The sequence below is a fragment of the Pyrenophora tritici-repentis genome, chromosome 4, assembly GCF_003171515.1.
Source record: "Pyrenophora tritici-repentis strain M4 chromosome 4, whole genome shotgun sequence".
Taxonomy (NCBI): Eukaryota; Fungi; Ascomycota; class Dothideomycetes; order Pleosporales; family Pleosporaceae; genus Pyrenophora; species Pyrenophora tritici-repentis.
The window spans coordinates 2,549,029-2,569,451 of NC_089393.1; the positions used below are offsets into that span (position 1 = coordinate 2,549,029).

General features: G+C 52.6%; 11 protein-coding genes across 11 annotated transcripts; 5 read left to right on the forward strand and 6 right to left on the reverse strand.

Moving 5' to 3' along the window:
• Positions 1–405: 405 nt before the first annotated feature.
• Positions 406–1,263, reverse strand: PtrM4_097560 (Amelogenin domain containing protein; the record flags this gene model as incomplete). Its single annotated transcript, XM_001933870.1, has 1 exon — positions 406–1,263. The coding sequence occupies one exon, from the start codon at positions 1,261–1,263 to the stop codon at positions 406–408; it is 858 nt and encodes a 285-aa protein (XP_001933905.1).
• A 1,203-nt stretch (positions 1,264–2,466) lies between these two features.
• Positions 2,467–2,859, reverse strand: PtrM4_097570 (uncharacterized protein; the record flags this gene model as incomplete). The annotated part of the gene is made up of 1 exon (XM_066107228.1): positions 2,467–2,859. One exon carries the CDS (start codon positions 2,857–2,859, stop codon positions 2,467–2,469), a length of 393 nt encoding a protein of 130 aa, XP_065962896.1.
• A 194-nt stretch (positions 2,860–3,053) lies between these two features.
• Positions 3,054–5,721, reverse strand: PtrM4_097580 (zinc finger transcription factor 1; the record flags this gene model as incomplete). Its single annotated transcript, XM_066107229.1, has 2 exons — positions 3,054–3,093; positions 3,149–5,721. The coding sequence occupies 2 exons, from the start codon at positions 5,719–5,721 to the stop codon at positions 3,054–3,056; spliced, it is 2,613 nt and encodes an 870-aa protein (XP_065962897.1).
• A 2,771-nt stretch (positions 5,722–8,492) lies between these two features.
• PtrM4_097590 (uncharacterized protein) lies at positions 8,493–9,262 on the reverse strand (the record flags this gene model as incomplete). The annotated part of the gene is made up of 4 exons (XM_066107230.1): positions 8,493–8,559; positions 8,618–8,709; positions 8,884–9,137; positions 9,190–9,262. 4 exons carry the CDS (start codon positions 9,260–9,262, stop codon positions 8,493–8,495), a joined length of 486 nt encoding a protein of 161 aa, XP_065962898.1.
• Positions 9,263–10,479: 1,217 nt separating this feature from the next.
• PtrM4_097600 (uncharacterized protein) lies at positions 10,480–11,309 on the forward strand (the record flags this gene model as incomplete). Its single annotated transcript, XM_001933867.2, has 4 exons — positions 10,480–10,543; positions 10,591–10,722; positions 10,769–10,899; positions 10,950–11,309. The coding sequence occupies 4 exons, from the start codon at positions 10,480–10,482 to the stop codon at positions 11,307–11,309; spliced, it is 687 nt and encodes a 228-aa protein (XP_001933902.2).
• A 169-nt stretch (positions 11,310–11,478) lies between these two features.
• PtrM4_097610 (Sen15 domain containing protein) lies at positions 11,479–12,063 on the reverse strand (the record flags this gene model as incomplete). Its single annotated transcript, XM_001933866.1, has 1 exon — positions 11,479–12,063. The coding sequence occupies one exon, from the start codon at positions 12,061–12,063 to the stop codon at positions 11,479–11,481; it is 585 nt and encodes a 194-aa protein (XP_001933901.1).
• A 298-nt stretch (positions 12,064–12,361) lies between these two features.
• Positions 12,362–13,007, forward strand: PtrM4_097620 (Herpes-BLLF1 domain containing protein; the record flags this gene model as incomplete). Its single annotated transcript, XM_001933865.2, has 2 exons — positions 12,362–12,563; positions 12,613–13,007. The coding sequence occupies 2 exons, from the start codon at positions 12,362–12,364 to the stop codon at positions 13,005–13,007; spliced, it is 597 nt and encodes a 198-aa protein (XP_001933900.1).
• Positions 13,008–13,664: 657 nt separating this feature from the next.
• PtrM4_097630 (DUF2985 domain containing protein) lies at positions 13,665–15,101 on the forward strand (the record flags this gene model as incomplete). Its single annotated transcript, XM_001933864.2, has 2 exons — positions 13,665–14,234; positions 14,283–15,101. 2 exons carry the CDS (start codon positions 13,665–13,667, stop codon positions 15,099–15,101), a joined length of 1,389 nt encoding a protein of 462 aa, XP_001933899.2.
• Positions 15,102–15,603: 502 nt separating this feature from the next.
• PtrM4_097640 (PRP38-assoc multi-domain protein) lies at positions 15,604–16,533 on the forward strand (the record flags this gene model as incomplete). The annotated part of the gene is made up of 1 exon (XM_001933863.1): positions 15,604–16,533. One exon carries the CDS (start codon positions 15,604–15,606, stop codon positions 16,531–16,533), a length of 930 nt encoding a protein of 309 aa, XP_001933898.1.
• A 545-nt stretch (positions 16,534–17,078) lies between these two features.
• On the reverse strand, positions 17,079–18,664 carry PtrM4_097650 (delta(14)-sterol reductase; the record flags this gene model as incomplete). Its single annotated transcript, XM_001933862.2, has 3 exons — positions 17,079–18,193; positions 18,242–18,540; positions 18,597–18,664. 3 exons carry the CDS (start codon positions 18,662–18,664, stop codon positions 17,079–17,081), a joined length of 1,482 nt encoding a protein of 493 aa, XP_001933897.2.
• Positions 18,665–19,127: 463 nt separating this feature from the next.
• PtrM4_097660 (uncharacterized protein) lies at positions 19,128–19,487 on the forward strand (the record flags this gene model as incomplete). Its single annotated transcript, XM_001933861.2, has 1 exon — positions 19,128–19,487. The coding sequence occupies one exon, from the start codon at positions 19,128–19,130 to the stop codon at positions 19,485–19,487; it is 360 nt and encodes a 119-aa protein (XP_001933896.2).
• Positions 19,488–20,423: the final 936 nt, after the last annotated feature.

The following is a 20,423-nucleotide window of genomic DNA, read 5'->3' on the forward strand; positions in this document are numbered from 1 at the left end:
TTTCCGCGAGTTGAAAAAGAGAAAGCTATAGATAGAGATCGATACAGGTTGACACCCTCCATGTCATATGCGAAATGCGGTAAAAGACGAGTTTTTTAGAGCTCGAGCTGCTAAGCCTGAGTTCTGGTCTACGATAAAGGTTTGGTACCAAAACAACACACACACACAACTAAACACCAATAGGCGCGAGCCCATTGGGAGCGACCCATGGGTCGCGAGGGCACTGAAAGCACCGCAATATATGTATACAATGAGTCAACTTACATACACTGTCGATACTACATCAAAGAACTGAGATGACATGGTAAGGAGCTTGATATGTGCCAGAACACGTTCACTGGATTTCTACTATACATTGTCCTGTCTACCACACCAATGTATCCATCAGCGTCTCGTATGCACTATCTAGCGGAAGTGAGTTCCAATCTTGAAGCTGCCATCTTGCTCATAAGCCCACCCAACATGCCCACCCCCATCCTCTGTATCCTCCACATCCTCCTTCACACCCCCACGCAGGACACCCTTTCCGTTCTTGTCGTCGCCAACATCCACTCCCTCTTGCTCCATATTCTTCGCCCACTTGGCTGTAGCAGCCACAATATCTGCATTGACTGCTTCCAGCACCTCGGACTCGTCACCCTCGCAGCGCGCATTCCCCTCAGCCTGTACGAGCTCAACAGCCTCCAAATGCCGGCCTTGGCTCTTGAAGCTCAGTGCCCGCAGTTTGTCCGTGAATGACCTGCCCCAATCGAGAGGATGGAGGAGGGGGCGGCGGCTGCGGCGATCATAGCTACCCTCTTCCTGACGCGGTGTGATTTCGGGCGAGAAGATGTCGTCGGCATCCTGTAGCTCCCAATTTTGGATGATATGGGAGATGTTGTGGGTAGTCTTGCGCGCCGCACCGGAGCCGGCCTTGGAGCCGTGAACGTGCGAAAAGGTGGGCTCGACGGTGTAGATGATGTTGGGGTTCATCTCGTCGTAGTGAAGGCGCGCTCTTCGATTGCGCACCGAGTCGTAGATGATGCACTGGTTGCCGTCGAGGTTGTTGTCGAGCTCGGAGCTCAAGACGATCTGCAAAGCCTCGTAGATGGCTTTTTCGTCCATGCTACGTTCAATGTAGGCTTCAAAGTGCCTTCCATGCATCTGCAGAATGATGATTTTGTGGTCTTCTATGTCGTTGATGTGCTCGAGGTATTTGCTTTGATAGAAGAGTGTGATGGTAAGAGAATGAAGTGACGAGGCGTTGGAAAGATATACAGGCATTTCGTTGGCAGCCGACACAGCAAACGCTCAATTGCGCTTCACCGTCAATTTCACCGCCAGTAACATGTCTCTCACCTGAACCTACAATGTAGGAGTGCAGGCCAATCAACCGTGACGTTGAAGTTGTCAAACAGCCGGTGTTTACCTTCTTCACAAAACAACGGTATTCACCTTTCAACACATAACTCGACTATATCTACTCCAATATTCAACTTTCTTTATACTACCCAGCAGCAGCCAAACACACCTAAAAACATCGGTCCGGTTATCAGCATACGAGTTGGGGGTGAGTAGTAGGCGACCACATCTTTTTGTAGTAGGTGACCCATTCTTTTTGCCCTCGTTCGAAACTCTGTAGGTTCAGTCTTTTTTGCCTCACTTAAGTAAGTCACTGCGCGCTTCTCGCTGTTTACTTTGTTTACGTCTCGCTTACCGTTGCCACCAGACAACACGGTATTTACCTCTCAGCAAATGCCCACAACACAATGTATTCACTTTTGACATTTAGGCCATGTATATCTACTCTAGTATTCAACTTTCTCCGTACTAACCAGCAGCAGCCAAAGACAATGCTTAATCCCGCTACTCGGTTATCCGAGTGAGATTGGTAGTGGGTAGTAGGCGACCCATTCTTTTTTTGCAAGTTTTTGCCCCACGTTCGATTCTGGGTTGAGTCAGGGTGACTCCACGTATTTTTGCGTTTTTGGAGTTGGGGCTACTCTGTGTGGACAAGGGCGTGTACGCTGGCATTGACGAGCTGGTTGTGGGCAGTGGCATGTGGGAGTCTTGACACGCTGAAAGGATGGGCAGGCATGCTCTAGTATTCCGACTGCAACATCATCTATCACCCTCTTCTCTTGCAGCATCTCACTCACAATCTTGAACGTGTACATACCCCAGCCGCATATACACTCCACACTCGTCCCACAACTACAAATCTGTATACACCAAAGCAAACACACAGTAACATACCAATAATTCAATATAAACAGCGCTTCCATAGCTACAAATACAGCCGGCGCTCAGATAATACATAATCATACTCTATGTACAGCTTCCCATGTCGACACCACCATACAAACGCCGACTCGTACAAGCATATCCCCTTTCTATCAAGACAACACCCTCTTCATTAAATAATACCGCATTTAACCATCGCCCATCTATCCTAGGATTTTGCAACAAAATAGCATTTCATCTGGTTTAACCAAGCCCTGTGCCCCGTCTTTCCATGCCTGGTCGTCCGCCACTCACACTACCTCTATGTACTCTGCCAGCACCACCGTTACCGCATCCATGCATCATATCCAAATCGACCGGTGTGCCCGCCCCGAGCGCAAAGCCATACGTCTCTGGTCCAGGCGCGAAAACGCCATCGTCGCCCAGACTGTGTTGTGGAGGAGGCTCAACGTTGAAGGGCACAAAGTAACTACTCATTGGATCGAAGAAGTTATTAGTTGTGGCGTTTGGACCGAGGCCCATGGCTTCGAGGTTCCAGAAGGCGTTGTTGAAGTCGCTGGCTAGGTCGGGGAAGGGGGAGAGGTTGTTTGTGTGGGCCGAGTGGTCTAGTTGGTGGGCGTGTGGTACGTGCATCATTGAGGGCGAGGTGTTGAGGAGGGGAAGCCCGGAGTGTTGTTGGTTTTGGTGGTGTTGTGAAGCGAAGTCGGCGAGGAATTGTTGCGAGGAGGATTGGTGGTGTTGTTGTTGCTGTTGGGCGAAGAGCGTGTTTGGGTCGTAGCCGGCGGCGATGGCGGCGTCTATTGCGTCTTGCGAGGTCATGTTTAGGTGGTTCATTTGTTGTTGAGCTTGTAGTTGTGCGGTGCGGGATTGCTGTGAATGGCTGTTGTGGCGTTGCAATCGTGCTGGATCCGTATGGCTCGACGACGATATATCGGGTTTCGACACTGATTTCGACTTGTTCTTGCGAGCGTGTTTGCGCTGTTGGTCTGATTTGGACGGCGGAGATAGCGAGGCGAAGAATTCCTCTACACTTTGCAGATCACTCTTGTGCCCCAGAACCGCATCCGTGCCTGCCTCTTTTGGAACTCCTTCTGCTGCGTCCTCGTAGTCTGTTTTCGAGACCCCGTGAGGATACCTATCAAACCAGTCTCCATACTGGAAGATGCTACCCTTCTTCTGCTCACTTGCATTCGACCCTTGCAGTTGAGCGTCGGCGTGTTGTCGGTACAACTCCTTCAAGTTCTCGGCGATATAGTGGAACATTCCCCAGTACTTCTTCATCTTTGTCAGGTATTTGAGATTGTATGCCAAATACTTTTTCGATTGCGCTTCCAGCTTTGGGTTCTTTGAAAATACGCCGTGAATATGTACGGTCGAAGAGAAGAAGGCGGAATATCCAGCGAATGGCGCAACGACGTTGTGATCCATGGATTCGTGGATAAGCATCGATATCTGGTTCGCAGCATCGAGCGCTGAGCGGGCGGATTCTGTAAGGAAGTCGTGCGGCATGTCCTTTGGTGGTCTGCTGCCTGCTGTTGAAGGTAGGGCGAAGCGGTGCATGAAGAGCATGATTTGCTGGTATAGGATATGGAGGTACAGGAACGAGTTTGCGGTTTTGCCAACAGCGTGGCTCTTGAGGTTCTCGGGGCTGAACACCAGCATCTCAGGCAATGCTGCCTTGAAGTCCTTTGCCTCCTTCTTGATCGCGTGATATGTCGAGTTGGATGACCACATTGGTTCGTCTTCACGCTCTTTGCCGCCCAGGTTCATGTACTTGATTAGTTTGCCCCATGTGCAGACCAAACGTATCGTGTAAGCCGCAACGCCCATGTTTTCGCGCGGATCCGACAGGTGCCCACTGTCAGGCGGAACTGGGTTTGGTACAGTGCCTTCTAGGCTCTCGGTCGGCGCAGGTATCTCGTGAACGTATAGATGTTCCTTGACTGGTAGTTGCACTTCGATATATTGTTCATGAACAAACAATGGCCGGTCAGTACCAGAAGAGTTGAAGCGGTCCATCAGGAAGCAGGACCACATTGTCCGCCGCCGTATCTCTCGGTCTGTAGCGCTCAGGGGTTTCCTGTCCTTTTCGCTGACCAGCGGGTCGTATTCGTTTTCTTTGTGCAGTTGCAGTGCGTATGCCATTCTCTGTGCCATGCCGCCAAACATCCAGCTCCGTCCGCCCTGGCATGTGCCGAATTCATGAAGACCAAGTAAGAGATAGACTATCAGAATGGTGATGTTGGGTGTATCGTATCGTTTCAGCGAGATTTCTCGCGCGCGTTCCGCCCAGTGATCGCCTCGTAGGAAACATGGCTCTGTCCGTAATTGGGGGTGTGTAGAGAAGCGTGCTGATATAGCGCACAGCGCTAATATTAGTACTGGCGGAACCTGGCCCGCTGCTAGCTTTCTAATGAAACTGGGCTTGTGGAGAAGCGGATAGCTTTGGCAGTACACAAAGTCAAAGTACACTTCAGTTAGATGCTCTTGAATTTCTTTTGAAGGCAGGCTCTCGGCGCCTTCGGTGAGCAGTTTGCTCTCGGCTGATTCCTTGGACCGTGATGTCGAGCCAGCAATGTCCGGGTCAGGAACCTTTGCCTTGGACCACTCATCGAGCTCGTTGCCGAATGCTTCTTCGGCTGGACGCTTCTTGTTCGTGGGCGTCTTGGGCGGGGCGCCGGGGATAGCGGGCTTAACAATGGACCTGCCCACATTTGCGACAGAAGGTAGGCTTTCCTTGGGAATGAGTTTGACAACGCGGTCTTCCATGCGTTTGAGTCTCTTGTCCAGCATGGCCATGTAGTCGGTCCGCGGGGCAGCCTTCCGTGTGGTGACTTTGTAGACGCATGGTATCCTGCTTCTCAGACAGTGTTTGCATGCGGGCTTCTCACCGGAGCAGCGGATCTTCTTCCTCCGACAGGCAATGCATGCCAGTGGTAGCCTTTTCCTCTCTTTGCCAGCCTTTGTCTTCATCTCGCTCCACAGTGGCGGGTCCTGGATGTCGTCCTTGCTCTTTTTTGACGTGGTCGAATGGCCGTCTGTGCCATCGTTCCCGCCGAGCTTCATAGCAAGGGCCGAGCCTTCACTCATGGTATCCCCGATGGCGAGCATGTCCATGGCAGGCGCACTCCCCGCTGGACTGGTATTGGACCCATCAATTCCTGGGCTGGCACCAATGCTCAGCCGGTGTGGGAGGGCACTGGCGGCACTCATGGCCTCCTCACTCATGTTCCCCACGCTTCCTCGGTGGTCAGCATAGCCAGGCTCGATTTTTGGCTGGATGCCGTCAAAGTCGGAGCCAAAGCCTCGGTTCGGGGCAAAGGCCATGTCGAAGTCGGAGTAAGAGGCCATCATGTTAGTAGGACTCATACTGTTGGAATTCGGAGAGGCGCGCAGGTCAGACAGGCCAAAGTCGTTCAAAAGCAGCGAGTCGTCGTTGTCGAAGCGCGCATGCGAGGATGTAGCCACGGAGGTAGCGTTTGCGCCGGAGTCGGCCATGGTGTCAGCGGCAGCGTCTATTCTGGTGGCGCGTTCCGGTAGGGCTGACGGCGACGTGCATCAAGTTGCAGCAGTTCTTACTACAAGTCATATGCGCGTGTACTCGAGGTCTCCAACCAACATGGCAGGCGGAATTCAGGCGTCGGACTTCCAGACGTTCGTGTGTGCTGTGCTGGACCGGAGCGCCGGCCGAACAAGTGGATGGTAAGCTCCGGATTCTCCACAGGATAGTCGCGGGCCTTGGTTCGAGGCCAGTGGGGCGCTAGTTGGTATATCAAAGCGTAGTGCAGGTGCGTATGTGGGGAGGAGGAGAAGAAGTGGAAGGGATGTATGTGAGCGTCAGCACGTGCAACAAAGAGGAATTGCAGCAGCAGGATAAAGACAAATGGCGGCACACCAGCAATACAGCACAGGACCGCGCACCATGACGGTGGGTGATGTTATGAGGGCCGTCTACAGCTGGCTGCAGCGCGGCCTGTGTCTCCGCCCATAGTCTGGCAGCCATGTCCATGCGGTATGCACAGGGGACGGAAGCATAGCGATGTAATAGCGCCTACAGGATTCGCAAGCTTGCCTCCCGTCGAGGTCCGATTAAAGCTCCATCAAACTCACTGGCCCACTCAAGTCACTGGCCGCATCTTGGCCGATGCAAGCCACATAATCCTTCGCTCCCCCACATGGCTTAGAGAGAGCGCTGCTTAATCAGGCATCACAAAGCAGGAGTCGCCATGTCTATACAAGCCACTGGGTCCCTGTGGCTACCTCACCCAAGTACTGTGCCGTCATAGAAGCTGTTTCTGCGCATCGCGAGGCTGACTTGTTGTCGTCGACGTTGTGGCGGGGACCCCTTCTCCATCACAGCAACAGCGACAGCTTGTGTTTTGCGGGGCGCCCGCCTTGTCAAACATGCAGACGTTGGGCGCACACGAGGAATATATGAACTAGAATTGCGACCTGCACCCCAATACCGCCCATATTCGCCATCCTATGTTCCGATTCGACCGCCTGCAACACATCTCGCGGCCCCGCGAAGTAGGCGGCCCTGCTCCGCGCAACGGCGCGCCGGTCGCTTAAGCTTTGGTGCTACATGCTCCTCCCATGCTCTCGTTGAGTGCATCACGAGGCCAACGTTGATGATGGCGCTGGGACTTGGGCGAGTTACTCTCTGCAAGGACGCCCACGACCGGGGAAAAGCGTTTCACTCCAAGCCTGCGCAATCTCATACACAAGGCTGGGGGTGCGTCATTGATGTTTGTGACTGACCTGACGTCTGCCCGCCGCTCATCAGTCCAAACTTGGCTTCCAGAAAAGCACCGCTGCACGGCCCTTGTTCCACGTATCCAGAGCTTATCCAGTCAGTCTCTCACTGTCGGTACTGATTACTGATAAATAAGTAATTCCATTTGTCGGCGCGAATCGGCCTCGCCGAAAGCCAGCCCTCTGGTCATCCATCTGCATACGTCGTTCATCACCGCTTCTGCGCAGGAAGACGCCCTGCCTTTAGCCAAATATGCCTTCCGTCAACCTACTTTACACCACATTCCCTTTTACCCCGCGTAAAAAAAGTAAAACAGTCACACACACACACACACACACACATATCTTTACACAGATTGCTCAGGAACGAAAAGAAACCATGCTAAACCTACCCAACCACTCGCACATCACAGCGACGATCCTACTCATATATGACAATACGAGTCTATCTCTCCCCATCACACCCATCATATCTCATTCCAACCCGGCTTCTTTTCAAACACCCCTACCCAAGCCAGCCAGCCCCAGCTCAGCCCATCCAACACTCAGCAGCACAAAATCACCACCACCAACCCAGCCCGTTCGTCCGTCCACCACGTGTCCACTCAGCCTAACGCCCTGCCTCCAAGTAATTAAGACTCTAAGCCCTACAGCACGCACGCACGCAGCATTACTCGTAATGCCCTTTTCTTTTACTCAATCCAGATGCTCACACAATCGTGCCCATAAGGCTCTAACCGGGATCACCTTTTAAACACTGCACGGCATCGGCCCTTTTGTTAAAGCACCGGGCTACAGTGGATCCCCTTGTCTAGAATATGGGCTCATTTCTCACTGCAGCGACTGCACACCACGCGATTTCTTTGGCGTTTTTTGCTGGGGGGTGATCCCGCCGGTCGTCTTTTGTTGGGGGCTTGCCATGCCTCTTGCCCTGGACTTGGGGGGTGAGCGTCCGGGGTTGGCGTGCTTGTTAGGGGGCTGGTCCGGCGTGGGAGGCTCGGTGAGTTTGTACTGTAGTTTGTGCGCTCACGTGATGGGCGTGGTGCGGTACCCGAGGTAAGCATGGTATGCGAGATGAGGGTTTGTGAAGGTGTGGTTGTGGTGTATAATGTGTCATGGATGGTTTTATAGCGTGTATAGGGCTGGAGACAGTGGTGATGCTGTTTGTTTCACTGGGTAATGCTATATTGTGAAATCCCTATACTACCTAGTGCATGAATGACATCGAGTTCCGGTGACAGTTTAGAGACGCGGATACACGAATACGGTACCAGGCTCAATCTAACTGATCAATAGATCCTGGACCACGGATTGTTATCAAGGAGCGGTGTATAGTCAATACCAAATATCATTCAGCTTTTCCCCATCCACCACTTCTTCTCACTACCCAAAACATGCCACATTGGATGTCCCAACAAATCCAACAAAAGAGCGTAAAGCGCGCCAAAGCATCGCCAACGATAAACCAAACAACCATCTCACCCCCTCCTTACTCACCCAACCAAATCACCACCCTACTGCATTTTCTCCACCCCTTCACCACCACCCGCAGCAGAATAATGCCCGTACTCCGTATAAGGACTGCACGCCCCGATCAGCAAACGTCGCCATACCCTGCCAAAGGGAAAAGAGAACATACTCGTAGATGTGATACTTGTCATCGTTGTCTGGGAGCGACTCGTGCGGTGCCTTGCGCTCTCCTGTATCAGAGGTAGAAGGCATGTCACGCTTCTGCATCATGGTACCGTCGTCGTTGTCGTCGTTGTCGCTATCCCCTTTTGTCATCATGGTGTCGTCGGCGTCACCGTTGTCCTTCATCATCTTCATCATCTCCTCGTGTGTCATCTTCATGTGGCGTCTTGCCATCATCTTATCCGTATCCATCTTGCCGCCTTCGTCATCCACAGCCTCAGGGTACGTCCCATGCGAATCGTAGCGAGAGTAACCGCGCTTCTTCATATTCGTTACGTCTTCCACGGAAGCACCAGGGTAGCAGCCATAATTGCTGTGAGGCGTGTATGTAGCCATCTTCGTCCGTTTGGCCACGCCTTGGTCCGTCTTTGCGTAGTTTCCGTAGTCTGTATAGTAGGCGCCATATTCGGCGTACGTCTCTACTTTGGGCTGGACTGCGTCGTGTGCCATGTTCATGGCTTGGCCATCTGTTTGGGCGTGTTATGAGGTGGGTACACATTGTTTATGGTGGAGACGTACCTGTCATATCGTGTGGAAGTGGGACTGCGGCTGCAAAGCCGGCGAGGCTGATGAGCAGGGCTGCGGGATGCATGGTGAGGGACTATCGGATATGGGAAGTAAGAGATATCGGGAGTAGTCTGGACTGAGAGTAAAGGAGAAGTAGAAGCTGTGATATATGCCACTCCCACTACGCGACCCACCCTTTTGTAGACAGCGCTGAGAGGCGAGTATCAAACCCAATCATGGTACAGAAATCGATCATGGTGACGATTGCGTAAGGTTCCATCCGTATATACAATATATTGTGATCATTCGAATTCTCTTTTGTTGACTCCGGGAGTCACATATTGACCACCTTGCGGGAATAGTGATGTTGTTGCTTGAGGTCGTCCAGAGACGCATTCAGTGTCGCGTATTTGACCGGAAGTTCTGTGGAAGCCACAGCTTAGATGCTCCACACGAGCGGGTGCTAAGTGTTGTCTCCGATGAGATCAACCATTGGCTTGGTGTTGAATTCCGTGAGAACAGCAAATCTGTACATCGTTACTGCGAAGACTATAAAGTGCACCCGGGCGGGACTGTCACAGTCGGCTTAGGCAAGTTTGCTCACTGCCGTCTCAATCCAGAAGTGGTGCGGGCTTCTGTGATGGATATGAGCGCGAACGAGTCAGAAAGCCGGTTCATGTTGACATTTGGATATCACTATACAGGTTCCTCAATGGTGGTGTGATTGTGACTGGTCAGACAACAAGTACCCCCATAGACGTCGCTAGAGCAATTACTCTGCCAGTTGAGTGGTATACATGTTTTCTTGCACTACATGGCCAACGTGTCTGACATCTATGACAGCCATCATTGTGTCACAACTTGTCATGAATGGCTGGTCTTGTCGTACGGGGTATTTATTCGTACTGTACGTCCTACCTGTGACGAGAAAGGGAACTGCCGACGGCAGGCACAGGGTTTTGACACTTTGGTTGGATGTAGTTTACTTCATCGTTCTTCTTCCCGCCGCGAAATCAGATCTGCTTGACTTTTGTCGCTTGTTCCTTCGACTTCGATCGTGCGGATTTGTGTGGAGGTCTCATCATGTTCAGCATCTTTCACCGTCGTTATGAGCACACCCGTTTACCCCAGCGCGACTCAGAAAGCCACGACAGTGATACCTTGCTACCATCCTCTTCTTCAACTTCACTTACTCTGAAACCTGCTGTTAGCCGTTCAAGTCGCGATGTTCAGGTAGCTGTAAGGACACTCATCCTGTGTACCATATTATATGTTGGCGCAGCAATATGGATGGCTTTCGGCATGAGTAAGATCACCTTGTTAGCCAATCCTGATGAATTCTGCATTCATCATATTTCACGATATTGTAAGTGGAAGAAGATGGATGTCAAATGCAATTACTAATAAGCTCAGCACCGGTTGTCAGAGACGTAAAGCCGAACTGGCATACACAGCAGTTCAACGGAAGCTTTTTACATCAAAACATATATCGACAACCAGCGAGTCCAGAGGTCGACGCAGCGTGGGCGGCGCTCGGCGTGAACTGTAAGTAACGCCGACCTACAGAGGGCTTGATTGACTGGTTCTCCAGATCGAAGCGTGGTCGTACCCGAGAACGAAGCTGGACAAATGGGGCTGCGGCCTGACCAAGTCAAAGTGAGCCAAGAGTATGGTGGTGGATTCCCAGCGAATGTCGAAGGCCTGCATCACCTGCATTGTTTGGTAAGTACCAGGAACGGAATACCCACTGAATGTTGTTGATTGTTTTCAAGGACCTCCTCCGCAAGACGCTGCATTGGAACTACGACTATTACTTGGCCAAAAAGCAAGGACCTTTCGTGAACAGCGAGTATATTGTGCGCGTGCACACGACACATTGCTTGGATATCTTGCGACAAACTCTAATGTGCAACCCGGATATCGGTGTGTTCGGTCAAGTGTGGTGGCAAGCTGGAGGCGAGTCGGAGCCGACGCCCTTTGTCGACTTCAACTCAAAGCATCGATGCCGGGATTTCGAGGCCATACGCGAGTGGGCAGAGGCGCATCAGTTGCCACCTGAGGCGACAGTGAATATGAGTCGCTTCTACGAGAAGCCAAAACCAGGGGATTTCATCTCCCCAGAAATACCTTAGGAGGGGGCAAGCGCTGATGTCAGTCAGGCGTAGGATAGTTCAGGGTAATCCATGGCCAAGTTACTTTTTCCTCAGCTACATGCTGCTTTTTATACAAGCATTCGCTTCGAAATCGCGCTATGCACTGTGATGAATGGCGCAAAGACGGCACTGGACAGCAAAGCTCCGTTCAGTTCTGTCGCGGCTTGACGACGCCATCGTGGACAATGTAGTAGACGACTGTGCTGTCCGAGTCTACTGTCGCTAATACGACACGCTTTGTTGTCCTCCAGGGATTGGCTGTGTCCCCTCCAGTATTTGACGAGCCTGTTGTAGGCGGGACCATACTGATAACATCGAACACGCCAGCTAGCTTACGCAGCGTCCACGTCTCGTTCAGTCTGGTAGGCAGTACCCATTCTCGTTCAGGCTCCGCTTTGACCTCCAGTCCACCTGCCTCGCCCGCAGCGCGCGCTTTCCTTTCGCGGTCGGCCTTCTTCAGCAACTCCACTTGCTCATCGGGATGAACGTATAAACGTTGCGGTGGTAGGCCAGAGACCAGCGGACGGGGTAGAAGGTCGTTGGTAGTCGGTGAGTGCGTGTGCACCTGCAGGTCCGACCAGTAGTGCTGATACTGGAGGTTGTGCAGTATCTGGCGGGCGAGCGATTGCTCATTCGGAAGGTGCGTGTTGCCTGCGGGCGCCGATACGAACGTCTGTAAATGCGCCGGCGCGATGGTATGTTTCAGGTCCGCTCTTATTGAGATTGCCGTCATAGTGAAGGCTGGGCGACGACGAGCGCTGCAGGGCGATTGGTGGTGCGTGGCGTTGGGGTGAAGGAAGCTATGCGGTTGCGGAAGGAGCGAAGATCTTGAATGCCACCCCGCCAGTCATGGGAGCACTGCCGAGCAACCACGACCGCTGTGAATGGAAGGAGCAACGCGGCCCAGGCAACAAACAAGACTTCTCATTCTTAAGCCTCGTCCATTCTGATCTCTCCGACAACACTCAGCGATAAAGACTACTGAGTTTGGCCTTTTGAAATCACGCTACAATTACCAGAAATCCATCATCATGCTCGCATCACTCTCCATCTCCACACTGCTGCTTTTGGCTAGCGCTGCCGCCGCCCAGGACATCGTCGCGACCTCGCCTTTCGTCAGTCCCACGCCTACGGGCGAGGAAGCCTTCACTATCCAGACGTCAACACCCGCAGCGACGCCGGTGGATCCTTGGCTGTGCTATCAAGCATGCTTGCAGGAACCGTGCCCGTCATGTACGATCTTCATCAAACTCTCTTCTCGCATTGAGACTAACCTGACTAGGTCCGTCTGGTAGCATGATGAGCATCCTGCCAGTCTCGTCAGAGTCTGTCGTCACTGCCATCGACCCCTCTCTCTCTACCGTGACGGGTATCATGTCAATTCCACCTCTCAAGACAGGAACTGTTGTCGTCTCCATCATCACCGACCCATCTCTTTCAACCGTGACGGGCAACATGACGATTCCTCCTCTAGAGACGCCCGAGTCTTCTGATGGTCTCATGTCGATTCCCGCCGGCGAGACGCCAATTTCGACAGATTCGCCCACGACTGCGAGCAGTGTCTCGGCAACAAGGTCTGCACCGGCTCAGGTGACGACGAATGCCGCTGTGTTCATGACAAAGGACCTTGGTATTCCGTGCATGGTTGCAGTTGCAGGTGCTCTCGCGCTTCTGTAGATGGAGCTTGTCTGTGTAGCATGTGTGTGTATGGCAGGTTCACATGCTTCCTCCATGATGAGGTTCGGCCAAGTCGGGACTACTCCGGTGGCCAACTCTATTCCGCCACACCACACTCACTGAAAGCGATATGTCATAAGTTCAACAGATAGTTAGAGTAAAATCAAACAATATTCATCAACTCATCATCTCCCAAGTCTTACCAAGGCAAATGCTGCAGCGTAATGTATTGTGGCGGAGCCGTCATACGCGTATTTGTATCGAGCAAGCGGGTTTTTAGATGCGCGTTGTGGCTGGCGGCTGCACATGTGTGGCTCGACAACTGCGGCTTGTGGGTCTGGTCGGGCCTGCCTGGGGTTCCTGGGAGCCGCCACCCCTTCACCAGTCTAGGCCGTCGCGTCCTATGCCAACAAATAGTGGTAGCTCCTTGTAAACATGTCGCTCCTCATACAGCTGCTGCTTTTATTCAAAGCAGATTACTCTTCACTCCCGATTTACCCGCCCAAGTGACGCTTTGCGAAAAGCAACGGGATCGTCCAGTGATATTATTGAACAAGCTATTAACCGATTAAGCTGGGGCATTGTGCTGCGGGCGCTGCGGACCGGACTACTTACTCTACAAAAGAAGGCACCTCCAGGTAGCTGTCTTCAACAAACATGGCTTCCAATAGCAGCATACCAACGCCAGTGCCGTTCCCACAACCTGAAGGCATTCGCAACCCAAACCCATCGAGCCCTGTAGCAGAGTCGCCTTCGACAAACCCACGCGCACGAACCTCCACCGGTGCGTCATCGATTTCGAGTAAAATACGTACCGCGACGGGAAAGTTGATCGAGGCAAACCCTCCACCTGGCATGTGGGCAGCCACTGGCACGACCGCAGCCAGAGCACCCTCAATATCGGACATACGGAGAGGTTCTTTTGGATCCACAGGATGGTGTGAAGAGACACAACGGAGGAGAGCAGGATCAAGAACAAGTCAGGGGGAGGACTCTACAAACGTGGAGCTGGCAGAGCGATCTAGTGCTCAACGGAGAACGTCGTCAGGCAACGTGCTAGACGGCGAGCCTTTCCCTGCCTTGGCCGAGGAGGATACACGAGAAGCAGCTGGATATGATGGACAGAAGGACAGCTTAACCTCTGGCATGCGGTCAAACCACAGCTCTGAGACAGTAGGAGAGCACCTCGATAACGCGCAGCAACCAAAGAGGACAGCTTCAGGACATGTTTGTCTACCCATGTTCCCCTGCGTCAACATACTAATGCTGCGATAGTACGCCAACGGCTATATACCACCACCCAAGCTGCCATGGAAACAGTCATTCGCCATCGGTTTCCAGGGCTTCTTCAAGTGGTTCTTGACCCCCAGCGGTTTCCTCATTACTCTCTATGGTCTAAACGTTGTTGCTTGGGGTGGCATGCTCTTTCTCCTACTTTGCAACGCTGCGCCAGCCATGTGTACACCCACCTGTGATGACATCAACTCCCCACGGCGAAAGTGGATAGAATACGATTCGCAAATTCTCAACGCACTCTTCTGCGTCACAGGTTTTGGTCTGGCACCATGGCGCTTCCGCGACCTATACTGGTGGGCATGGTGGAGAATTGGAGGCGCAAAGCGCACAGAAACAGGCATCCGACGACTTGCAGGCATACATCGAGGATGGTTCAGACTTCCCGGCTCAGACGAACTACCTGACGAAGCCAATGCAACTGTCGTCGATCCCGAAGACCCCGCTGTACCTATTCCAGTCAAGGCAATTCCGGACCCACCACCTACTGCAATCCGTGCCCCACCCACAAAGAGCTGGAAGATGGATTTCGTCATCTGGATGAATGTGTGTAATACATTTTGTCAGGTTCTTCTCTGCTTCTACATGTGGCATTACAATCGCATTGACCGACCGTCATGGGCTACGGGGCTATTTGTCGCAATCGGCTGCATTGTCGCTGCTGCTGCCGGCATCCTGATGTGGCACGAAGGCAAGAATGTCAAGAAAGTCGAAGGTGTGCCTGTGCGTAAGGCTTATGGGGACACGGAAGCACAGTCGAGCATGCCCTTGGTGGCTACAGCTGTGGCGACAAAATCCTGATGGCGCCCAGCTCTTGGATTGATGCTCATTGGAGCGGAGTGCCCTATTTGTCTTGGCATACACACCTTGATACGTTTGTACACCTTCAGTCTTGCAAGATACCCAGTTAACATTCTACTATTTCAACCAAAGTTACTTGCATTCACACTATATTTTCTTTTGAGTCAAACTTTGTTCATCAAGTTTGAACCACGTCAGCAAGACGCTTTTTCAGCGAGAAAGAAGGTTTCGGCTGCCCCCTCGGACTTCACCATGCATCACCGGACCCTGTCAGCCTTGTGCTGCATGCTTGCCGAGCTCCCCGGACAGGCCGAATGCAAAACCCAGGGGTTGATCTGTTGATCAAAATGACGTAGCATCGTCGCGCAGATTATGGCCTGGTGATGGTTGCGCGGAGTCTGTTGGTATATATTTGGCCAAGGCCTTGTATCGCATCTTCACTCTCCTCATGCTGATTACAGAGCACTAATACCTTTTGCGACCGAACGATAGATACGAAGACATGGCAGCACAGGAATACTACCTGGGCACGCAAGGTGCACATGAACTTCCAGGCAACCACTCATACCCACCACAACCACCAAAGCCGCCACAGTACCAACAACCACCCCCAAGTCCCTACAGCAATACTTCAGGATACGCAAACACACCACCTCCAAACTACTCTCCATACCCCCATCCACAACACCACCAACCATACCTCGAGAAATCACCACATATCATGCCAGCGCCCTACCCCCAAACACCACCATCCGGCTACCACCCCTCCCAACACTACACAATGCCCCAACCCCACCATCAACCTTCGCAAACCAACAATAACAGCAACTACCTCGGCGTCTCCACACAACAACCTATAAGAAGCCACTCCCAACCCCCCACGCGCGTCCACTTCACAGACCACGACTCAGACACCAGCACGAGTCTCGGCTCCATCTCTTCCAGCGACGAAGGCCCCGCTTCTCCCCCACTACCACGCCGCCACCACCGCTATCAAAGCCACTCCCGTCCTGACCGCGCACATACACCAGATCCCTACACCACTACTAGCAATTACAACCACCCCTACGACCGTGACCGCTCCGATGACAGACACCGCCGCTACAAGCATAGCAGCGACAGGTACAGCGACAAGGAAAAGGATAAATCACATAGCGGCGCGCATAAAACTAGGGATACTTTTCTCGGCGCGGGCGCAGGCACGATTATCGGGGATGCGATTTTTCCTGGGCTGGGTACCGCGGCGGGGCTTGTGTTGGGTGGATATGGGGGGAGGAAGTATGCGAGGGAGAGAAGTCGGAGTGAGGTTGGGGGGAAGGATAGGGATGGTGAGAGGGATGGGGGGAGGAGGGGGAATGGGAGTAGAAGGATGGGGGGTGAGGAGTGGGATGATAGGAGTAGGATTTTTAGAAAGGGTGGAGCTGTTCGGTAGATGCAGTTGTGATAGATGATAACGTTGATGATGATAACGTTGATGATGATAACGTTGATGATGATGACGATGATGCTTATGTCTTGGTTGGCTGCTGGACAGTGAACCACTAGGATCCATCTACAATATAACCCTTTTTCACTCTTCACTAGCACTTGCATCATCGTTGTTAAAGAGCAAAGTAGTTGATCACCTACTAAACATTATATTCGGCATGTGCGTCTTCAATCACGTGGGCGATAGCGCTACCTAGCCTTATTTCTACCTTCGCCCCATCCATCTAAACCATGCATGTCTTCAACCGCCTCCTGGCGATAGCATAGCACTGGCTGTGTATCCCTTCCCCCTCACCCCTTCTTTTGAAGATGTATGTCTTTGACCGAACATGCGGTAGCATTCCATCCTCACCCTAACATGACAGTAAAATTCGACAAAAATAAGAATTATACCGGGTGTACGTCTTCAACTACCGTGATGGCAGTAGCATCACACCCTCATTTGCTATCCAAGCAGATGAGTGAAAAAACATGTTCGAAGACAAGCCCCTAGTAAATACCAGGGACGATTCTCCAGGGAACAAGCTCAACGTAGCGGTCCCAGTCCTTTCCGTACTTCCTCCTGCACTTCTCCTCGTCGCGCCTCTCGCGGTGGACGAGAAGAATGGCAAAATAGACCATGAAGAAGTAGGTGAAGATCATGCCCCAGCCCTTGGCCTCGTCAGGTACTACGTATTTGCCGTAGGCGTCCTTGAAGAAGTAGGCGTCGGTTTGCGTGGCGGTGATAGGGTGTTGCGCAGAGTTCTTGATCAGGTATCCGGACATGGCCGTGGGAAGGACGTAGGACCAGCTCATGAGCCAGTCACCGAGGTAGTTGATGTGACGTGCAGTTCCCCACCATCCGCTGATGAGAAGCTTGGAGCCAGCCTCGGTCTCAATGTACTTGAGGTGCTTGACACGCGGGTCGTCGGGGTTTGTCCTGAAGCGGTTCTTCTCGTTGTTGACAGCGCGGAAGATGTAGTAGCCAATACCCTGGACTGCGAGCACGCCAGCGACACCGTAGAGACCGAGATCAACGGGGTAGACAGAGAGGTAGCGTGTTTGGATGGTGTAGGTGAATGGGACCCAGACGAGGTCGCCAAAGGAAAGCATCATACCGAAACCATCGGCGATGATGTCAATGGTGGTGAGAATGGCAGGCTCCATGTACAAGGCGTCGAAAGTGTAGACAGCCTGTGCAACGGTAATAAGAATAATGGAGTCTGTGACACGGCCAAAGTTGCGGTATTGCTGCACGATGAAGGCGAGATCCAGAATGATCCATCCCAGCATCCCAGGGCGTAGTTCACACCATGCCTTGATGTCTACCTCGCCGAAGATTGGCAAGTCGACACGTGGGTTCAATTCACGGCCGATGAACCAGTCGTAAAGCATGTTGCCAGTACGACCGCCAGCTGCGAGCTCGCGCATGGACGGATCTTTGGGGTGCTTGACACTGAAAGAAGAGACGTAGCAGTAGGTGGCCAGGAAGTAGGAAATGAGAATGTTGCTGGTCAGAATGCCGATGTAGTTCTCGTGGATAAAAGTCCAGACAGGGAATTCGGCGCCGTAGACGGCTGTACCAGCTCCAAGCATGGCCATGATGAAAAGGGCCGAGTTCCAGGCTGATATGAATTAGCGCAAGTTACTTATTGTATATGATGAAAACATACCGTTGAACCTGTACATGAGCCTTCCACCAGACCTGAGCTCAGTGCCTGCAACCTCCTGTCCAGGAAGGAATCGGTACAAGGTCAAGCTCAGCATGTAGTAACCCAGGGTGCCGAGGAAGGCCTGCGTGTTAAGCAGACCAGAAAAGCCAGTCCATCCCACCTCCTTCTTCAACTGTTCGAGGCTGAAGCTGTAAGGGTGAAGAAGAACAGGTGCCGGGCATCCAGAGATGTCATTGCACAAAAACGTAAAGACATAGACCAAGACCGGGAGACCAAAGGAGATGATGAAAGCTCCAGGGCTGAGAGGAGATTAGCGCCGTGATCGTCAGGGTCGCAAAAAAGACATAACACTCACGGTCCTAGAAACTCATAACCATGAGGCTTCTCATCGAGCGACTTCTTCTCGCTCTTGACTTTCGACATGGTTAGATATCGATTTGTCGCGTTCCCTGGCTCTTGCGATGTCGAATATCCAATCCCGTGGATCCGTAAGTAAACAGACTGGTCGAAAAGGGGTTCGTCGCGTCCCTTTCACAACAACAACAATGCCTCAGCTCCTTTCGATCGATAGTTTACAGCGCGCCTGTTCCGATGAGCACCGCGGATTCCGTCTCTTATAAGTTATTCAGCTGGGGCTGAGCACATTGGAACGATGGGACGATTCTTCGGAAAGGTGTCAACCGTAATGACGCGCACGATCCAGTCTTGGCCGCGCTAACCGCCTCGGCTCTACGGGCTGGGTTCCTGACAAGGGTGCGCGGCCCCGGAAGCCAACGTGTTGCGAAGATTAGCAATCGTACCATAGATGCATGGATCTTCAACCTTCACTGTCACCATCTGCCCGCCATCCCAAACTGTATAGCGCAGTGCGCTCGCCCCCTCGACCATGATAGCCCTACTGTACTCGCTTTTGCTGCTGGTAGCATCATCGACCTTTGCGACGGCTGCCTCGGACAAACCGCTCAAGCCATGTACCGTCATCTCGCCCACGTCGGAACGCTTCTTCGACTTGAATCCTATGCGCCGCCTGCCACCCTCCAAGGAAGACGGCAAAAAAAGCAACAAGAAAGAGGCCGAAGAGGGCAGCTGGCATGCCCGGGGCTATGATTACAATGCAAACTTCACCATCAACTTCTGTGGCCCGGTTGTGGAGGAATTGGATGCGGTACAAGATTTGGACAAGGGCATGTGGAAGAATGTTAGCGCATTCTACGAAAAAGGAAACAAGCAGTGGGCTATTGGGTGAGTCTCTATCCCAAGCAGATCCTGGGTGGCATAAGATACTTGACACGACAGTGTACAAAGACCACTATAGGCGCCACACATACCTATGTGCTTGCCCACACTGTCAAGTATTTTATCTCACCCAGGTGCGAGAAAAGAATATGGGGGAGACGAGCAGACGAATAGTGCGGACCAGGCAGGAGGATACCTTTGAGGCGCAACACTAACACTTTCTCCCCAGACTCGAGAGCTCTGAACCCATCTTCCGCGGTCGCAAACTTATTCTAAACTACACTGGCGGCTCTCTATGCCCTTCGTTGAAATCCAAGCGCTCACTTGAGCCCGCCTCGCTCGACACCCGAGAGATCATCGACGGCGATGACGACGACGACGACAAGAAGAAAAAGCCCAAAGAAGCCGAGCGCCGCAAGACCACCGTAATCTCCCTCCTCTGCGATAACGACCCGCTGGCCAAGACGTCCGTCTCTTTTGTCGCCGCCGTAGACGACTGCGCATACTTCTTCGAAGGCCGCTCGCCCTTTGCATGCGGCGGCGTCCACCAAGAGACACAAGCGCTCGGACCGGGCGGGGTATTCGGCGTAATAGCCATGATCGCGGTGCTCGTATATTTCGCCGGAGGTTGCGTCTACCAGCGCACAGTCATGCACCAGCGCGGGTGGAGACAGCTGCCCAACTACGCCATGTGGGCCGGCATATGGCGTTTCTTCTCGGTGAGTCTATTCAGATGCTGTCGCGGGCGAAGCAGGATCGGTGTTTGATGGACGTTTTTCTCGTTTCTCGCCGCAAACCACTCTGGAGTGCTGACGTTGTTCAAGGACATGTTCATCATCCTTACGTCTTCTTGCGCACGCTTCATGCCCGCTCGCAGGGGCTATAGCCGCGTTTCCCTCGGCCAGGATAGCAGTCGTAGGGGGAGGCGGAATGAGGATGAGGACAG